The 15050-nt window shown below is 47.8% G+C and overlaps 1 protein-coding gene across 1 annotated transcript in view; it reads left to right on the forward strand.

The window, feature by feature from the left end:
* The first annotated feature begins 6840 nt into the window (after positions 1-6840).
* Positions 6841-15050, forward strand: part of LOC120931040 (CD209 antigen-like protein C) — a 28375-nt gene continuing 20165 nt past the window's right edge. Inside the window, exons 1-3 of the mRNA XM_040342166.1 lie at positions 6841-6919; positions 7951-8061; positions 11611-11649. Of these exons, the coding sequence (XP_040198100.1) occupies positions 6871-6919; positions 7951-8061; positions 11611-11649 (199 nt within the window). The 5' untranslated portion in view covers positions 6841-6870. The remainder of the gene's footprint in view (positions 6920-7950; positions 8062-11610; positions 11650-15050) is intronic.

A 15050-nucleotide genomic window follows, 5' to 3' on the forward strand; every position in this document is an offset into this window, starting at 1 on the left:
TCGCTTCGTTTTTTTCTCCGTAAGTATTAGTTTGCCTGCGTAACTTTAGGGCTGCTTTTACAAAGTGTAAACTGTTTACACCTTGTAAAAGTAGACCTTTCTTTCCCGCGACGCTGTTATATATTTTTTTTTTATTTATTTTTTTCCGCCGTATCTTTTTTTTTTTCCCGACGCAACTTTTTTTACCCGGCGCGATTCACAAAACTCGGCGTAACGTAATTTCGCACAATGCACGTCGGGAAAATGACGTCGGGAGCATGCGCAGTACGTCCGGTGCGGGAGCGCGCCTAATTTAAATGGGGCTCGCCCCATTTGAATAGGAACGCCTTGCGCCGGCCGGATTTAAGTTACACAGCCGAAAATTTCTAGGTAAGTGCTTTGTGGATCGGGCACTTAGGTAGAAATTTTGCGGCGGTGTAACTTAAATGGGAATATTTAAGTTACGGCGGCTGGCTGTGGATCTGGCCCAAAATAACTAGTTGAAGAGGTGGAAGGGTAATAGGTAATAGGTTCAGGCGCACAGCTTCTGTCCGGAAACACTCCTGCTTCCAGTAACACAACCAGGGGTCAAGTCCTGGGGAAAAAAGTGTGGGAACTCCCACCCAAGATCCACTCCCCCACCAAAAAAAATGTCTACGCTCATATGCATAATTACTAAACTGCATGTTTTTTTTAAGCAAGTTCTTTCTAAATCCCTCGATAACTCGCGGCAGACCTCGGCAATGTCTCCTGGGAACAATGACAAAAGCTCCCAGGAGACATTGCGGCATCGAGGAAGTGACGGAATACCCGCACACTACCCGATGAATCAATATTACAGAAGCGGCCAGTAACATGAAGGATTACCAAGGTTCGCCTGCCCCTGACAGTGACTCGAGTTGGGCATAGGCATGTGCATTTAGTTTCGTTCCGAATCGAAATTCGGACTAATTTTTCATTATTCGGACATTCGGATGCATACGAATTCCCGAATTGCAATATTAATGAATTTACCGAATCCGAACGAACGTTTTCGATTCCAAATCGAAAACCCGCGGACGAAATTCGATCGGAATTCGAAAAAAAAAAAAAAAAAAATTCGAATATAATTCGAAAATCAATTCTATTCGAAAACAGACTATTTGTTTTCAAATCTGGTCGAAATATTTTCGAATTTGACCGGATTTTTCTAAATTCGGTCGAAAACTAACGAATTCCAAAAACGGTCGAAATATTTTCGAATTCGACCGGATTTTTCGAAATTCGGTCGAAAACGAACTAATTCCGAAAACGAATTTAACACATGTAACGAATCTAACTTAACGAAATTAATTAAATAACGAATTAAAACGAAACAAAACAAATGTTTCCCTTTTGCACATGCCTAGTTGGGCATCGCCGCTTAGTGAAGGATTGGCTCGGGCGGCTCGGCTGCTCCAGTCCTGCAAAGGGAACTCCGTTCCTGCTGTGAAAAAAGTGCAGGGACTCCGTTCCCACGCGTTCCCGCAGGACTTGAGCCCTGAACACAACTCTCGTCGCCACTCTATCCAGAGTGGGTATTGCGCACCCGGATAGCCCTCTCTCACTAGCCTAGCAGCCAGGATGGCGCACGAAAATTGGTAAAGTCTCTGACACAGACTTTGCCACAGATGGAGGTACGTTCGGTCCAAAATCCTCTCAACACAGGATTCAGCCCCCCCCGGATCTCTCCCGATCAACTTCTTGTGAACTTAGAACTGACAGGCGACCATCATTCAGCCTTTCAGTAATGGTGCGTCCTTCAATAACCACTTCGTTACCGGGCCTATTTTGGCACTGTTCTCCTTTATGTAAAAATCACAATTTTTTTGCTAGAAAATTAATCAGAACCCCCAAACATTATATATTTTTTTTAGCAGACACCCTAGGGAATAAAATGGCGGTCATTGCAACTTTTTTTCTCGCACTTTCTCGGTATTTGCGCAATAATTTTTCAAACGCCTTTTTTTAGGGAAAAAAACAGTTTCATGAATTAAAAAATAACAAAACAGTAAAGTTAGCCCAATTTTTTTGTATAATGTGAAAGACGATGTTACGCCGAGTAAATAGATACCTAACATGTCACGCTTTAAAATTGCGCACACTCATGGAATGGCGCCAAACTTCGGTACTTAAAAATCTCCATAGGCGACGCTTTAATTTTTTTTACAGGTTACTATTTTTGAGTTACAGAGTAGCTCTAGTGATAGAATTGTTGCACACGCTCTAACGCACGCGATGATACCTCACATGTGGGGTTTGAACAGTGTTTACATATGTGGGCGGGACTTGCATGCGCGTTCGCTTCTGCACGCGAGCGACCGGGACAGGGGCGTTTTTAATTTTTTTTTTTATTATTTTATTTTATTTTTTTACTTCATTTTTTTATTTTTACACTTTTTTTGACATTTTTTTTTTTTGATCACTTTTATTCCTATTACAAGGAATGTACACATCCCTTGTAATAGGAATCACTGTGACAGGTCCTCTTTATGGAGAGATGTGGGGTCAATAAGACCCCACATCTCTCCTACAGGCTTACAAGCATGAAATCGGTGAAAAACATTTCACCGATTACATGCCGACAGCCGCGATTGCGGCTTTGTTTACTTCCGGGTACCGGGCGTGACGTCATAACGTCGCGCCCGGCCCTCCGACGGTCATAGAGATGACTGTGACCGTCTGGTCACCAGTCATCTCTATGGTTCAGCAACGCGCGCCGGCCGATTCGCTCTCCGGGCCCCCGATGGCACGGGAGAGCCCGGAGAAGCACCGGATGGCGGCGGGAGGGGGGGACGTCCCCTCCCGCTGCCTAGAAGAACGATCGAGCGGCGGAACCGCCGCTTTGATCGTTCTTCTGGTGCACAGAATCGCCGGCTGAAGACAGAGATATCTGAATGATGCCTGCAGCTGCAGGCATCATTCAGATATCACCGCTCAAAGTCCAGGACGTCCCAGGACGTCCTACGGATCTGAAGTGGATACAGTTGAAGGCCTCTCCTGAGATACCAGCCTCGTGCTCGGTGCTCTCCAAGACAGGTTCTTCATTGAGTGGCTTCCTCCCTCGGGACGGACAGCACAAGACCACTCTGCAAACGTAGAACCAGCCTGACTACCGGGCCTACTTAGTAGATCACAACCCCGAACCAACGTTGCCCCCGGAGCCAGGAACACTTGAACACGCACCCCTGGCCAGGAGGGCCACTCACGGGGGGTGGTGGGACGACAGACCAGTGATCGATGACCCTGGTCCAATGGCATCTGTCCATTAAGTACTCCTCCCCAGCATGCACAGCGAGATGATCAACCCCCACTGGTTGGCTGCCAAAGGGGAGCACCCAAAACACCTTGACCTGACTGCTGCCACCCTTGGCCTGGGGTGGTAACGGCACCCCAGACAACAATAGTGGTCACTCACAGTACAGCCATGGCTGGAACAGAGGCCCAAATTTGGAAAAAATCATACGGTCTGAGTCAACTAACTCTCAGACTCCCCTCTAAATTTAAAGCAGCGCCGGCTAAAAAGTAGCAGGCCGCTACATTTGTTTTTATTGTTCATGTGGTGACTGACCTACTTTTCAAGCATATAAAAAGATTGTATTTCCGTTCAATAAACAGTCATTTCTTTGGAGTTTACCTCACATCTTGTCTGTGTATGATGTTTGGGGAACAAAAGGGCTGGTATTGGCTCTTGGTTTGCTTTGAAAGGTTTGGAGAGCAGGAGGTGCTGTTTGGCGGAAAGAAGCATCTAACTGGGGGTGGGGGGGGGGCAAGTGGTTCCGTCACACTAATGAGCCTAATGTTGTTCTGTTAAATGCTAAAAGGGGTTGTAAAGGGTCATCTTTTATTTTCTAAATTGGTTCCTTTAAGCTTGTGCATTGTTGGTTCACTTACTTTTTCCTTCCATTTCCCTTGTAAATGTTTTTTTTTTCTTTGTTTGAATTTCTCACTTCCTGTTTCTCCTCAGTAAGCTTTCCACCATCATCCGAGCGGTGGAAAGTCATTTAGAACAGCTTACTGAACACCTTACTGAGGAGGAACAGGAAGTGAGAAATTCAGACAAAGAAAACAAAGAAAAAAAAAACATTTAGAAGGGAAATTGAAGGAAAAGGTAAGTGAACCAACAATGCACTAGCTTAATGTAACCTATTTAGAAAATAAAAAACAAACCTTTACAACCCCTTTAAATTTATGTTGTTATATAAGTCAATATATCACATTATGTATCATTGGTAGTATAAGAAGGTGGACCTGTCAGTAACTTTTACAATTCTCCATGAATAAATTCCTGATAAGTCACAATAACCATCAGCAATATCATATTTCAGAAAAGCTCCACCTTTTATTGGTAAAATAGAGTGGAGGTGAGCGGAGAGTGGAGAGTGGAGGTGAGCGGAGATTGAAGGTGAGTGGCGAGTGGAGGTGAGCGGAGAGTGGAGAGTGGAGGTGAGCGGAGAGTGAAGGTGAGTGGCGAGTGGAGGTGAGCAGAGAGTGGAGGGGAACAGAGAGTGGAGGTGAGCGGAGAGTGGAGGTGAGCGGATAGTGGAGGTGAGCGGATAGTGGAGGTGAGCGGAGAGTGGAGGTGAGCGGAGAGTGGAGGTGAGCAGAGAGTGGAGGTGAGCGGAGAGTGGAGGTGAGCGGAGAGTGGAGGTGAGCGGAGAGTGGAGGTGAGCGGATAGTGGAGGTGAGCAGAGAGTGGAGGTGAGTGGAGGTGAGCGGAGAGTGAAGGTGAGTGGCGAGTGGAGGTGAGCAGAGAGTGGAGGGGAACAGAGAGTGGAGGTGAGCGGAGAGTGGAGGTGAGCGGATAGTGGAGGTGAGCGGATAGTGGAGGTGAGCGGATAGTGGAGGTGAGCGGAGAGTGGAGGTGAGCAGAGAGTGGAGGTGAGCGGAGAGTGGAGGTGAGCGGAGAGTGGAGGTGAGCGGAGAGTGGAGGTGAGCGGATAGTGGAGGTGAGCAGAGAGTGGAGGTGAGTGGAGGTGAGCGGAGAGTGGAGGTGAGCAGAGAGTGGAGGTGAGTGGAGAGTGGAGGTGAGTGGAGAGTGGAGGTGAGCGGAGAGTGGAGGTGAGCGGAGAGTGGAGGTGAGCGGAGAGTGGAGGTGAGCAGAGAGTGGAGGTGAGCGGAGAGTGGAGGTGAGCGGAGAGTGGAGGTGAGCGGATAGTGGAGGTGAGCAGAGAGTGGAGGAGAGTGGAGGGTGGAGGTGAGTGGAGGTGAGCAGAGAGTGGAGGTGAGCAGAGAGTGGAGGTGAGCAGAGAGTGGAGGTGAGCGGAGAGTGGAGGTGAGCGGATAGTGGAGGTGAGCAGAGAGTGGAGGTGAGTGGAGGGTGGAGGTGAGTGGAGGTGAGCAGAGAGTGGAGGTGAGCAGAGAGTGGAGGTGAGCAGAGAGTGGAGGTGAGCGGAGAGTGGAGGTGAGTGGAGAGTGGAGGTGAGTGGAGAGTGGAGGTGAGTGGAGAGTGGAGGTGAGCGGAGAGTGGAGGTGAGCGGAGAGTGGAGGTGAGCAGAGAGTGGAGGTGAGCGGAGAGTGGAGGTGAGCGGAGAGTGGAGGTGAGCGGAGAGTGGAGGTGAGCGGATAGTGGAGGTGAGCAGAGAGTGGAGGTGAGTGGAGGGTGGAGGTGAGTGGAGGTGAGCAGAGAGTGGAGGTGAGCAGAGAGTGGAGGTGAGCGGAGAGTGGAGGTGAGCGGAGAGTGGAGGTGAGCGGATAGTGGAGGTGAGCAGAGAGTGGAGGTGAGTGGAGGGTGGAGGTGAGTGGAGGTGAGCAGAGAGTGGAGGTGAGCAGAGAGTGGAGGTGAGCAGAGAGTGGAGGTGAGTGGAGAGTGGAGGTGAGTGGAGAGTGGAGGTGAGTGGAGAGTGGAGGTGAGTGGAGAGTGGAGGTGAGCGGAGAGTGGAGGTGAGCGGAGAGTGGAGGTGAGCAGAGAGTGGAGGTGAGCGGAGAGTGGAGGTGAGCGGATAGTGGAGGTGAGCGGATAGTGGAGGTGAGCAGAGAGTGGAGGTGAGCAGAGAGTGGAGGTGAGCAGAGAGTGGAGGTGAGCGGAGAGTGGAGGTGAGCGGAGAGTGGAGGTGAGCGGATAGTGGAGGTGAGCAGAGAGTGGAGGTGAGCAGAGAGTGGAGGTGAGCAGAGAGTGGAGGTGAGTGGAGAGTGAAGGTGAGCGGAGAGTGGAGGTGAGCGGAGAGTGGAGGTGAGCGGATAGTGGAGGTGAGCAGAGAGTGGAGGTGAGCAGAGAGTGGAGGTGAGTGGAGGGTGGAGGTGAGTGGAGGTGAGCGGAGAGTGAAGGTGAGTGGAGAGTGGAGGGGAGCAGAGAGTGGAGGTGAGCGGAGAGTGGAGATGAGCAGAGAGTGGAGGTGAGCAGAGAGTGGAGGTGAGCGGAGAGTGGAGGTGAGCGGAGAGTGGAGATGAGCGGATAGTGGAGGTGAGCGGAGAGTGGAGGTGAGAGGAGAGTGGAGAGTGGAGGTGAGTGGAGAGTGGAGGTGAGAGGAGAGTGGAGGTGAGCGGAGAGTGGAGGTGAGAGGAGAGTGGAGAGTGGAGGTGAGTGGAGAGTGGAGGTGAGCGGAGAGTGGAGGTGAGAGGAGAGTGGAGGTGAGTGGAGAGTGGAGGTGAGCGGAGAGTGGAGGTGAGCGGAGAGTGGAGGTGAGTGGAGAGTGGAGGTGAGCGGAGAGTGGAGGTGAGCGGAGAGTGGAGGTGAGCGGAGAGTGGAGGTGAGCGGAGAGTGGAGGTGAGCAGAGAGTGGAGGTGAGCGGAGAGTATCCATTGTTCTCACAGAGCTCCATTATATCTGAATTACATGAATTACCTGAATATTCTCCCCGGAATCCACAATATCTATAATAAGGTCGGTGTTCCTCTTCAGGGAGTTCAGATGCGGAAAATACGTACGCCAATATGAGTGATCGTCATTTACGAAGGACAAGGAATGCATCAACAGACACCAGTAAGTAATTATAATGAAGGGTATCTTCTTTATCCATTATATACAGTTGAGGATCCGAGTCTTCATTTATAGGACACATGTAATACTAATACTGCTATACTGGATGTATATACCATGGCAACCAATCAGAAATCACCTTTTACTATCTCTGTACTGAGGTAATAAAAGCCAGAATCTCATTGATTAAGTATACATTTTACACCTAAATATGAAATTATATGGTGATGTATATCTACATCAGTGGTGGCTGGTGTTTTTTGTTGGGGGGGGGGGGACAACAACCAAACCCCCCCTGCAGCAACACAAACCCCCCCACGCATTCTACTGGCACTTACCCAATCTAGGTGGCAGGCATTGGCGGGCACTCGAAGAGCAGTGGCGGAGATCAGGCATCTGAGGAGCGGCGGGGGGGGGGAACCGGGCATCTAGGCATCGGACATTATTTGGATAAGATATAATTTTTTAAACATCTAGGTGCATTTTTTTTTTGGACATTGTGGGACATTATTTTTTGGACGCCAAAGGACTGTTTTAGAAATGTGTGGGAGAATACTTTTTGGACTTTGTTGTACATTACTTTTGGACATTACGGGACATTATCTTTTAGACATCATGGATATTATTTTTGGACACTGCGGAATATTATTTTTGGACATCACGGGACTTTTTTTTTCAAAAAAAATTTGGGCATCGTAAGACAATACATTTTGGACATAGTAGGACATTATTTTTTGGACATCGTGGAACATTATTGTATGAACCAGAACCTACGCTCTTGTTTGCCTATATCATGACAATGAAATAATATGATGTGATGTGTACATATACAGTTATAGTGGAAGATTATTATATGATATAATATGATATGATATAGATATATGCAGTTATAGTAGAAGATTATGGATTTGTGAGGTGGAGCACACAGATGATCCGGGATGAATATAAAATGTCTTTATGTGAGATAAGAATTCTGGAGGATTATTATACCGTCTGATACACTCAGGATTACTCACTATCCTCTCTGTCTGTAGAGATTCCGGCTGCCAAGAATACACAGCACCGGGTGATACTGATCCTGGGGGTCCTCCTCATATTGACCTTCATTACTTTGGTCATCCTCACAAGTTTCCTGTTCATTTCCAGTGAGTATCTCTATTATGTTGGGATAGTGGGGGTTTGGATTCGGCATCTGAATTTTCATTAAGTTCATGAACTTACCCCTTAATCAGAACCTGGGGCGTTCAGCTCAACACTAACTATTAGGGAAAAAATAGGAAAAAAATATATAAAAAAGGCAAATACAAAAAAATGACTTTTTTACTTTGTTTTCAAAAGATTTTATTGAGAGATATAAAGACAGTACAAATCAATAAAACCATTAAAGCATTTTCTTTTTTACAGAGTATGTTAGATGAAGAACATGTAACCCAAAGTTATTGGATACCTAACTACGAAATACAGCAGGGCAATAACTAACGTCAATAAGGAGACAACTGGATGGATCTTTGTTTGTCAGATTTCCTAGGATTACAAGGTGGAACAATAGAAGGAGTCAAAAGGAAGAAAAATAAAACACACAGAGAGAGGCTATGGGGATATGGGAGGAGGGGGGGGGCATCATTGCTGAATAGTCAATGTGATCCATCGTTTCCTTCACGGTATTAGTAACGAAGATCTTGAGATGGATAGTAAAAACAACAATGGGAAGAGGCTAATGGAGTAAGTTGAATAGAGATGACCATTAGACCGTTAGAGTTCCCCGGTGGTACGTTATCCATCAGAGGAGACCGCCTCCTCTGGGTTTGAGGGGTGAGAGGGCCCAGAGTAAGAGAACGAAAATTGGTCAAAGTTGGAAAAATCCTCTGGAGAGAGAGTTGAAAGCATGAAGGGTTGCCATCTGGAGAAAAAACTTGATTTAGATCTTTCATGCCTGAAATCGGTGTTGGAACGGTCTTTAAATAGTAGGAGTAGGAGTTCCCGTTTAATTTGGGCGATATTGGGCAAAGCGATGAAGTCCAGTTTTTTAGAATGGCTCTCCGAGCTATCAGAAGGCAAATCAACGACCAGTCCCTGTGGGAGGGGGATTTTTTCGTGCTTTCAATGGCAGTTAAAGATGTAGTTGCATTATGGGACCACGGGAGGAGTTGGGGGTCCCAGTGGCCAAAGACGAGAAGTAGTGGGTCCTTTGGGAGTTTTATTAGTGTTACTTCAAAAATGTAGGATAGTACCTGATCCCAAAAGGTGGAGATGTAGGAGCATGCCCAGAAACGATGAGACAGGGACGGTTTCGGTTGCCAGCAGAGAGGGCAGGACGCGGCATTCGGATCCAGTTTGGAAGAGAGGAAAGGAATATACGCTCGGTGCATGATCTTCAGCTGGGTTTCCCTCCACGTTTCATTGGGAGTCAGTCGGTGTACCGTGTTGAGACCTTGAAGAATTTTGTCCACTAGATCCGCATGCGGGAAGTCTTTTCCCTAATTGGTGACAGAGGAGGATGTCAGAGGGGGTGTGTTTTTTTGCAACAAAGGTTTATAAATGTTCAAGATTCTAAAGGAGCCTTCTTAAAGTAGCAGGTCTGTGAAGTTTGGTTCAAATCTTTTTTTACCCTTTTTAACTTCAAGAAACCATTGGCCCCTCAATCCTGGTTTAGGAACTATTCTTGTCCTTTCTTATCTTTTTCAACCCAATAAAGACCTTCTTCTCTATATCTCTCTACATCCCTAAATTTTCCTATGTATACTGTGTAGCATTACCCCTGGAGGAGCTGCTGGATTTTGGGTGACATGTTACCTCATGGCTCCTCCAAAATTCCTAGGGGTGAATGATGCGTATTGCATAAGGTAGAAGTAAAGGAATGTCCACGACAGATGCTCTTTGCTGTGCTCTTTATTACCCGGCCGGGTAAAAACAATAAACTTGTGGTGAGGAAAGTAAAGTTGAAGAAGGAAGAATAGCAGATTCAGGCGTGATGATAGGGAAACAGTCCTGCTCCCAGGCGTAACAATTCTATGCGCCACTCCTGCCAGAGTGGGTTTAGCGTACCCAGACAAGCCTCTCTCACTGGCCTGGCAGCCTGATAAAATCACTCGGACAATTGTAGGATAAAGTCTCTGCCACAGACCATCCGTGGTGAGCCTCAGAAAGAGACCTTTGCCACAGGCACTCTCTGGATTGGATTCTTGGAGATATCCCTCCTTAGATGAGTTATGCCTGGATCTCCTTCAACTTGTCGCCCAGGTACCAACTGACAGGTGATCAATCCCTCAGTGTCTGGCTACCTGTGATCCCCAGTGGTTTGTCGAGGCCCTTTTGGATCACCAGCCTCTCAATGGCGCTCCTCAGATGGACTCCCCACCGAACAGCAGTACAACTTGGGATCTCCAAAGGTGGGAACCCAGTCACTCACTGGGTCCCCATCGCTGTTCAGATGCTCAGGGCCACCATGGCCCCGGAACCAGGAACACCGCGTGGCACGCACCCCCCGGCCAGGTAGGCCATAACGCCGGGGCGCCGTGATGTGGCCACCCTAAAGGTGGGTGCCACACTGGAGGAAGAACAAGACCCTGAACCAATGGCGTCTGTCCCATAAACACCCCTCCCAAGCATGCACAGCGAGGCCAAACCCTCCTGTTTGGCTGCTGGGAAAGAGCACCCAAACCGTGACTCCACTGCTGCCGCCTGCAGCACCAGGGCTGGAAGAACACCCCAGTACAACAGAATAAGCCTACAGCACAGTCAATCTGAGACAGAGACCCTGTTTTGCACTTAACAAATCTGGATCAGAGTCTAACTATACTCTGATCTACTTCTAAATTTAACTAGAACCGGTACCATAAAGTACACAGGCGCTACAACTGTATGTCTATTTCACCTACAAGACAGGAATCCTTTCAGCCCTCATGTCTGGAAGTTGAGCGTCTGAACTTGTGTCCTTATTTTGCAAAGAACCATTTCTGACTTTAGATAGAGACAAGGCGGTGTTAAGTAGGGATGGGCGAATGGTTCGGCCCAAGCATCAGTCCTGGCCAAACATCTGCCCATTCGGCCATTCGCCAAACACCAGAATTTGCAGGGTGTTCGCCCTGACGAGTGCTGCACAGTGCATTCTTCACCCCGATTCAGCAAAGCTTTGCCCAATGGGGCATTATAATGAGCACAGTGGAGATTGACAACACCCAGACCACTTCTGTGCAATTTAGGCCTCTTTCACACGAGGCAGACTCAGTCGCTACAGAGTCCGCCAGATCCAGCCAAGCTCAGCGGGAGATCTCTCCGTGGATCTCCGCTGACCCGGCGGATGACAAGTTCCTCTCTGCACACTGAGCAGGGGGGGCTTGTTCAGCACCACTGTCTCCTATGGAGAGATCTGATGAAAATGGACAGCATGTCCGTTTTCATCAGATCTCCCCCGTTCCGATCCAACATGGACGAAGGGGGGTGTATCGTCATACGTCTGATTTTGGCAGATTGGATCGGGTCGGATGTCAGCGGACATGTCTCTGGATTGCATGGAGCGGCCGTTCAGGTCCGCCGAAAAAACTGACAGGCGGACGACCTGAACGGTCCGACCGTGTGAAAGGAGCCTAAGGGACCATATGTTTATGTTTTTAAACTGTATTTGGTGATGTGAGCACTGAGTTCTCCAACATCAAAGAACCTTATCTGACATTTTATTTCTATTTCCTCCTCAGATAGAATTATTGGTGAGGAAATGTCACAGATGCGGAATGGTGAGTGTATAATGATCTCAATGGTCAATTCCACTTCCTCAGGATCTGCGAAACACTTGGCGGCATCTCAGGGATTATTCCTTTAACATAAAAAAATGGAATCACCCTATTAGCCCTCTTCTATTGTCCCACAATAGATAGTGTGTGATCCTTAAGCCAGGTACACACTATTCTTTTTTTTTTCGTTCAATCCTGTGGGTTGGGTGAAAAAAAAACACTGTCCCGGTCGGAGCCACTATACTAACCATGCAAGGTTATTTCAGCGATCTCCTCCTCTGAGTTGTTGTGTTCTGACAGGTGGACGCCTCCCCTCCGCCAGAACACTCCGGTCAGTGCTCTTTGCCATTGGCTAAGGGCACTGATTGGGAGCTGGCCGGCTGCTGGTTTTCTAGCATGCTCGTCCAACAGAAGCCAGCCAAACAGCCGGCTTCTGTTGGACCGACTGCCATACACACAGGCCGAATGTTGAGCGTTTTTTATAGAACTGGCCAATGTTGCCCGGCATTCGGCCTGTGTGTTCGGGGCTTTAGGGAGGATAAAGGCTTGACGGAACCGCTTGGCAACCCAATTAGGTGATTCCTTTTGCCAAAACATGCCTCCTGCCCTGCAAACCATTCCAAGCAGACTGAAAGCTAATACCAGCCCTTCTTACACCAAACCTCTCACACGGACAAGATGTGACGTAAAATCTAATGGAATGACTGTTTATTGAAACTCAGACACATACTTTATACCCCACAGGAGGACATTCCCCTCCTAAGGATATTAGCATGTCAATGCAAACTTCAAACACCAATCCAATTAACAGCTAACAATGATCTTAATTAAACAGTAAATTACTTATACAGTAAGTTAATCAACAAGTATATAACATCCCACGGTGGTTCAATAGAAGGATACCGTGGTCACAATATTAATCACCTCTTCAAGAGATGAGCAGACTGACAGAAGCAATAGAACATGTATCAATGCAAAAAAAAAGTTTTTAAAACATCAGTTTTTTCAGGAGCAGGGATTTTAATAATGCTTAAAGTGAAACAATAAAAGTGAAATATTCCTTTAAATGTCATACCTAGGGGGGGGGTGTGTATAGTATGCCTGTGAAGTAGCGCTTGTTTCCCGTGTTTAGAACAGTCCCTGCACAAAGTGTAATTTCTGAAGGAAAAAAATCACTTGCGGCTATAATGAATTGTTGGCTCCCGGCAATTGAGAAAGGTCATTCATAAAAAAAAAACGTGGGGGTCCCCCTATATTCAATTACCAGGCCCTTCAGGTCTGGTATGGATATTAAGGGGAACCCAGCATTAAATTAGAAAAAAAATGACGTGGAGTTTTACCCCAAAAATCCACACCAAAACCCTTTATCCGAGCATGCAACCTGGCAGGCCACAGGAGTGCGCCCCCCCTCCTGAACCAAACCAGGTCATATTCCCTCAACATTGGGAGGATGCTTTGGGGGTCTGTGACCCCTCAAAGCACCATGTCCCCATGTTGATGGGGACAAGGGCCTCATCCCCACAACCCTTGCCCGGTGGTTGTGGGGGTCTGCGGGAGGCTTATCTGAATCTGGAAGACCCCTTTAACAAAGGGGACCCCCAGATCCCGCCCCCCCTCTATGTGAAATTGGGTACATTGTACCTCTACCATTTCACTAAGAAAGTGTAAAGAATTGTAAAAATAAAACACACACACCGTGGAAAAAGTCCTTTATTAAAAAATCTCTCGGTCTCCGATCCAACGCTGTCAGTTTCCTGTGACGGGTGATCTCCTCTCCGCCGGGGTCCAGCGATGGGAAGATCTCTTCATCCAGGTCCGGGATCCAGAGCTCACGCTTTGCTGGCCGCCTGTCTACACCGGAGACAGCCCGGCGAATGACACGGCTTGAGCAAGTGACAGCTCTTATATAGGTGAGGCGGGGCCACCCGTCACATGACCCCGTCCCCCTCTGACGCACCCTCTGACTCCGTCACTGGGGAAGCACAGGCTCTCCCTTACGTCAGAGGGGGACGGTGTCACTGGTTCAAGCTGCGTCATTCGCCAGGCTGTCTCCGGTGGAGACAGGCAGCCGGCGATGCATGCGCTCTGGATCCCGGATGAGATCTTCTCATCGCTGGACCCCGGCAGAGAGGAGATCACCCATTGCAGGATGCTGACAACGTTGGAGAGGGGACCGAGAGTGGATTACCACCGCTGGATTTTTATTTAATTTTTTTAATAAAGGACTTTTTCCACGGTGTGTGTGTTTAATTTTTACAATTCTTTACACTTCCTTAGTGAAATGGTAGAGGTACAATGTACCCCATTACCAATTCACATGGGGGGCGGGATCTGGGGGTCCCCTTTGTTAAAGTGGTCTTCCAGATTCCGATAAGCCCCCCGTCCGCAGACCCCCACAACCACCGAGCAAGGGTTGTGGGGATGAGGCCCTTGTCCCCATCAACATGGGGACATGGTGCTTTGAGGGGTCACAGACCCCCAAAGCATCCTCCCAATGTTGAGGGCATTTGGCCTGCTACGGTTCAGGAGGGGGGCGCTCTCGTCCCCCCCTCTTTTCCTGCGGCCTGCCAGGTTGCGTGCTCGGATAAAGGGTCTGGTGTGGATTTTTGGGGGAACTCCAGGCCATTTTTTTTTACATTTGGGGTGGAGTTCCCCTTAAAATCCACACCAGACCTGAAGGGTCTGGAATAGATATTTGGGGGGAACCCCATGTCATTTTTTTGTATTTTTTTTTTATTTGATTACCAGACCTGAAGGGCCTGGTTATTGAATTCGGGGGGGACCCCCACGCTTATTATGAATGACTTTTCTCTGAATTGCCGGGAGCCGACAATTCATTATAGCCGCGAGTGATTTTAAACTACTTTTTTCTTTCAGAAATTACACTTTGTGCAGTTCTAAGCACGGGAAAAATGCGCTGCTTCACAGGCATACTATAGACACCCCCCCAGGTATGAAATGTAAAGGAATATTTCACTTTTATTGTTTCACTTTAAGCATTATTAAATTCACTGCTCCCGAAAAAACATCAGTTTTTAAAACTTTTTCTTTCATTGATACATGTCCCCTGGGGCAGGATCTGGGTCCCCAACACTTTTTAGGACAATAACTTGCATATTAGCCTTTAAAATTAGCACTTTAGATTTCAAATCTTCGAGTCCCATAGACTTTAACAGGGTTCTAAAGTTCACACAAACTTTTGGTCTGTTCGCAAGTTCTGGTGTGAACCGAATGGTGGGGTGTTCGGCTCATCCCTAATCACAATAGATAGATTACACTTTAAAGATGAACTCCAGGAAGCTTGACAATCCTCTCTTGCAGTGAAGGAAGGGCAAGGGTTACCTGTTATGCCGGGTACACACGAGAGGATTGATCCGCGGATACGGTCCGCCGGACCGTATCCG

This window comes from Rana temporaria, chromosome 3 (genome assembly GCF_905171775.1).
Source record: "Rana temporaria chromosome 3, aRanTem1.1, whole genome shotgun sequence".
NCBI classification, from domain to species: Eukaryota; Metazoa; Chordata; class Amphibia; order Anura; family Ranidae; genus Rana; species Rana temporaria.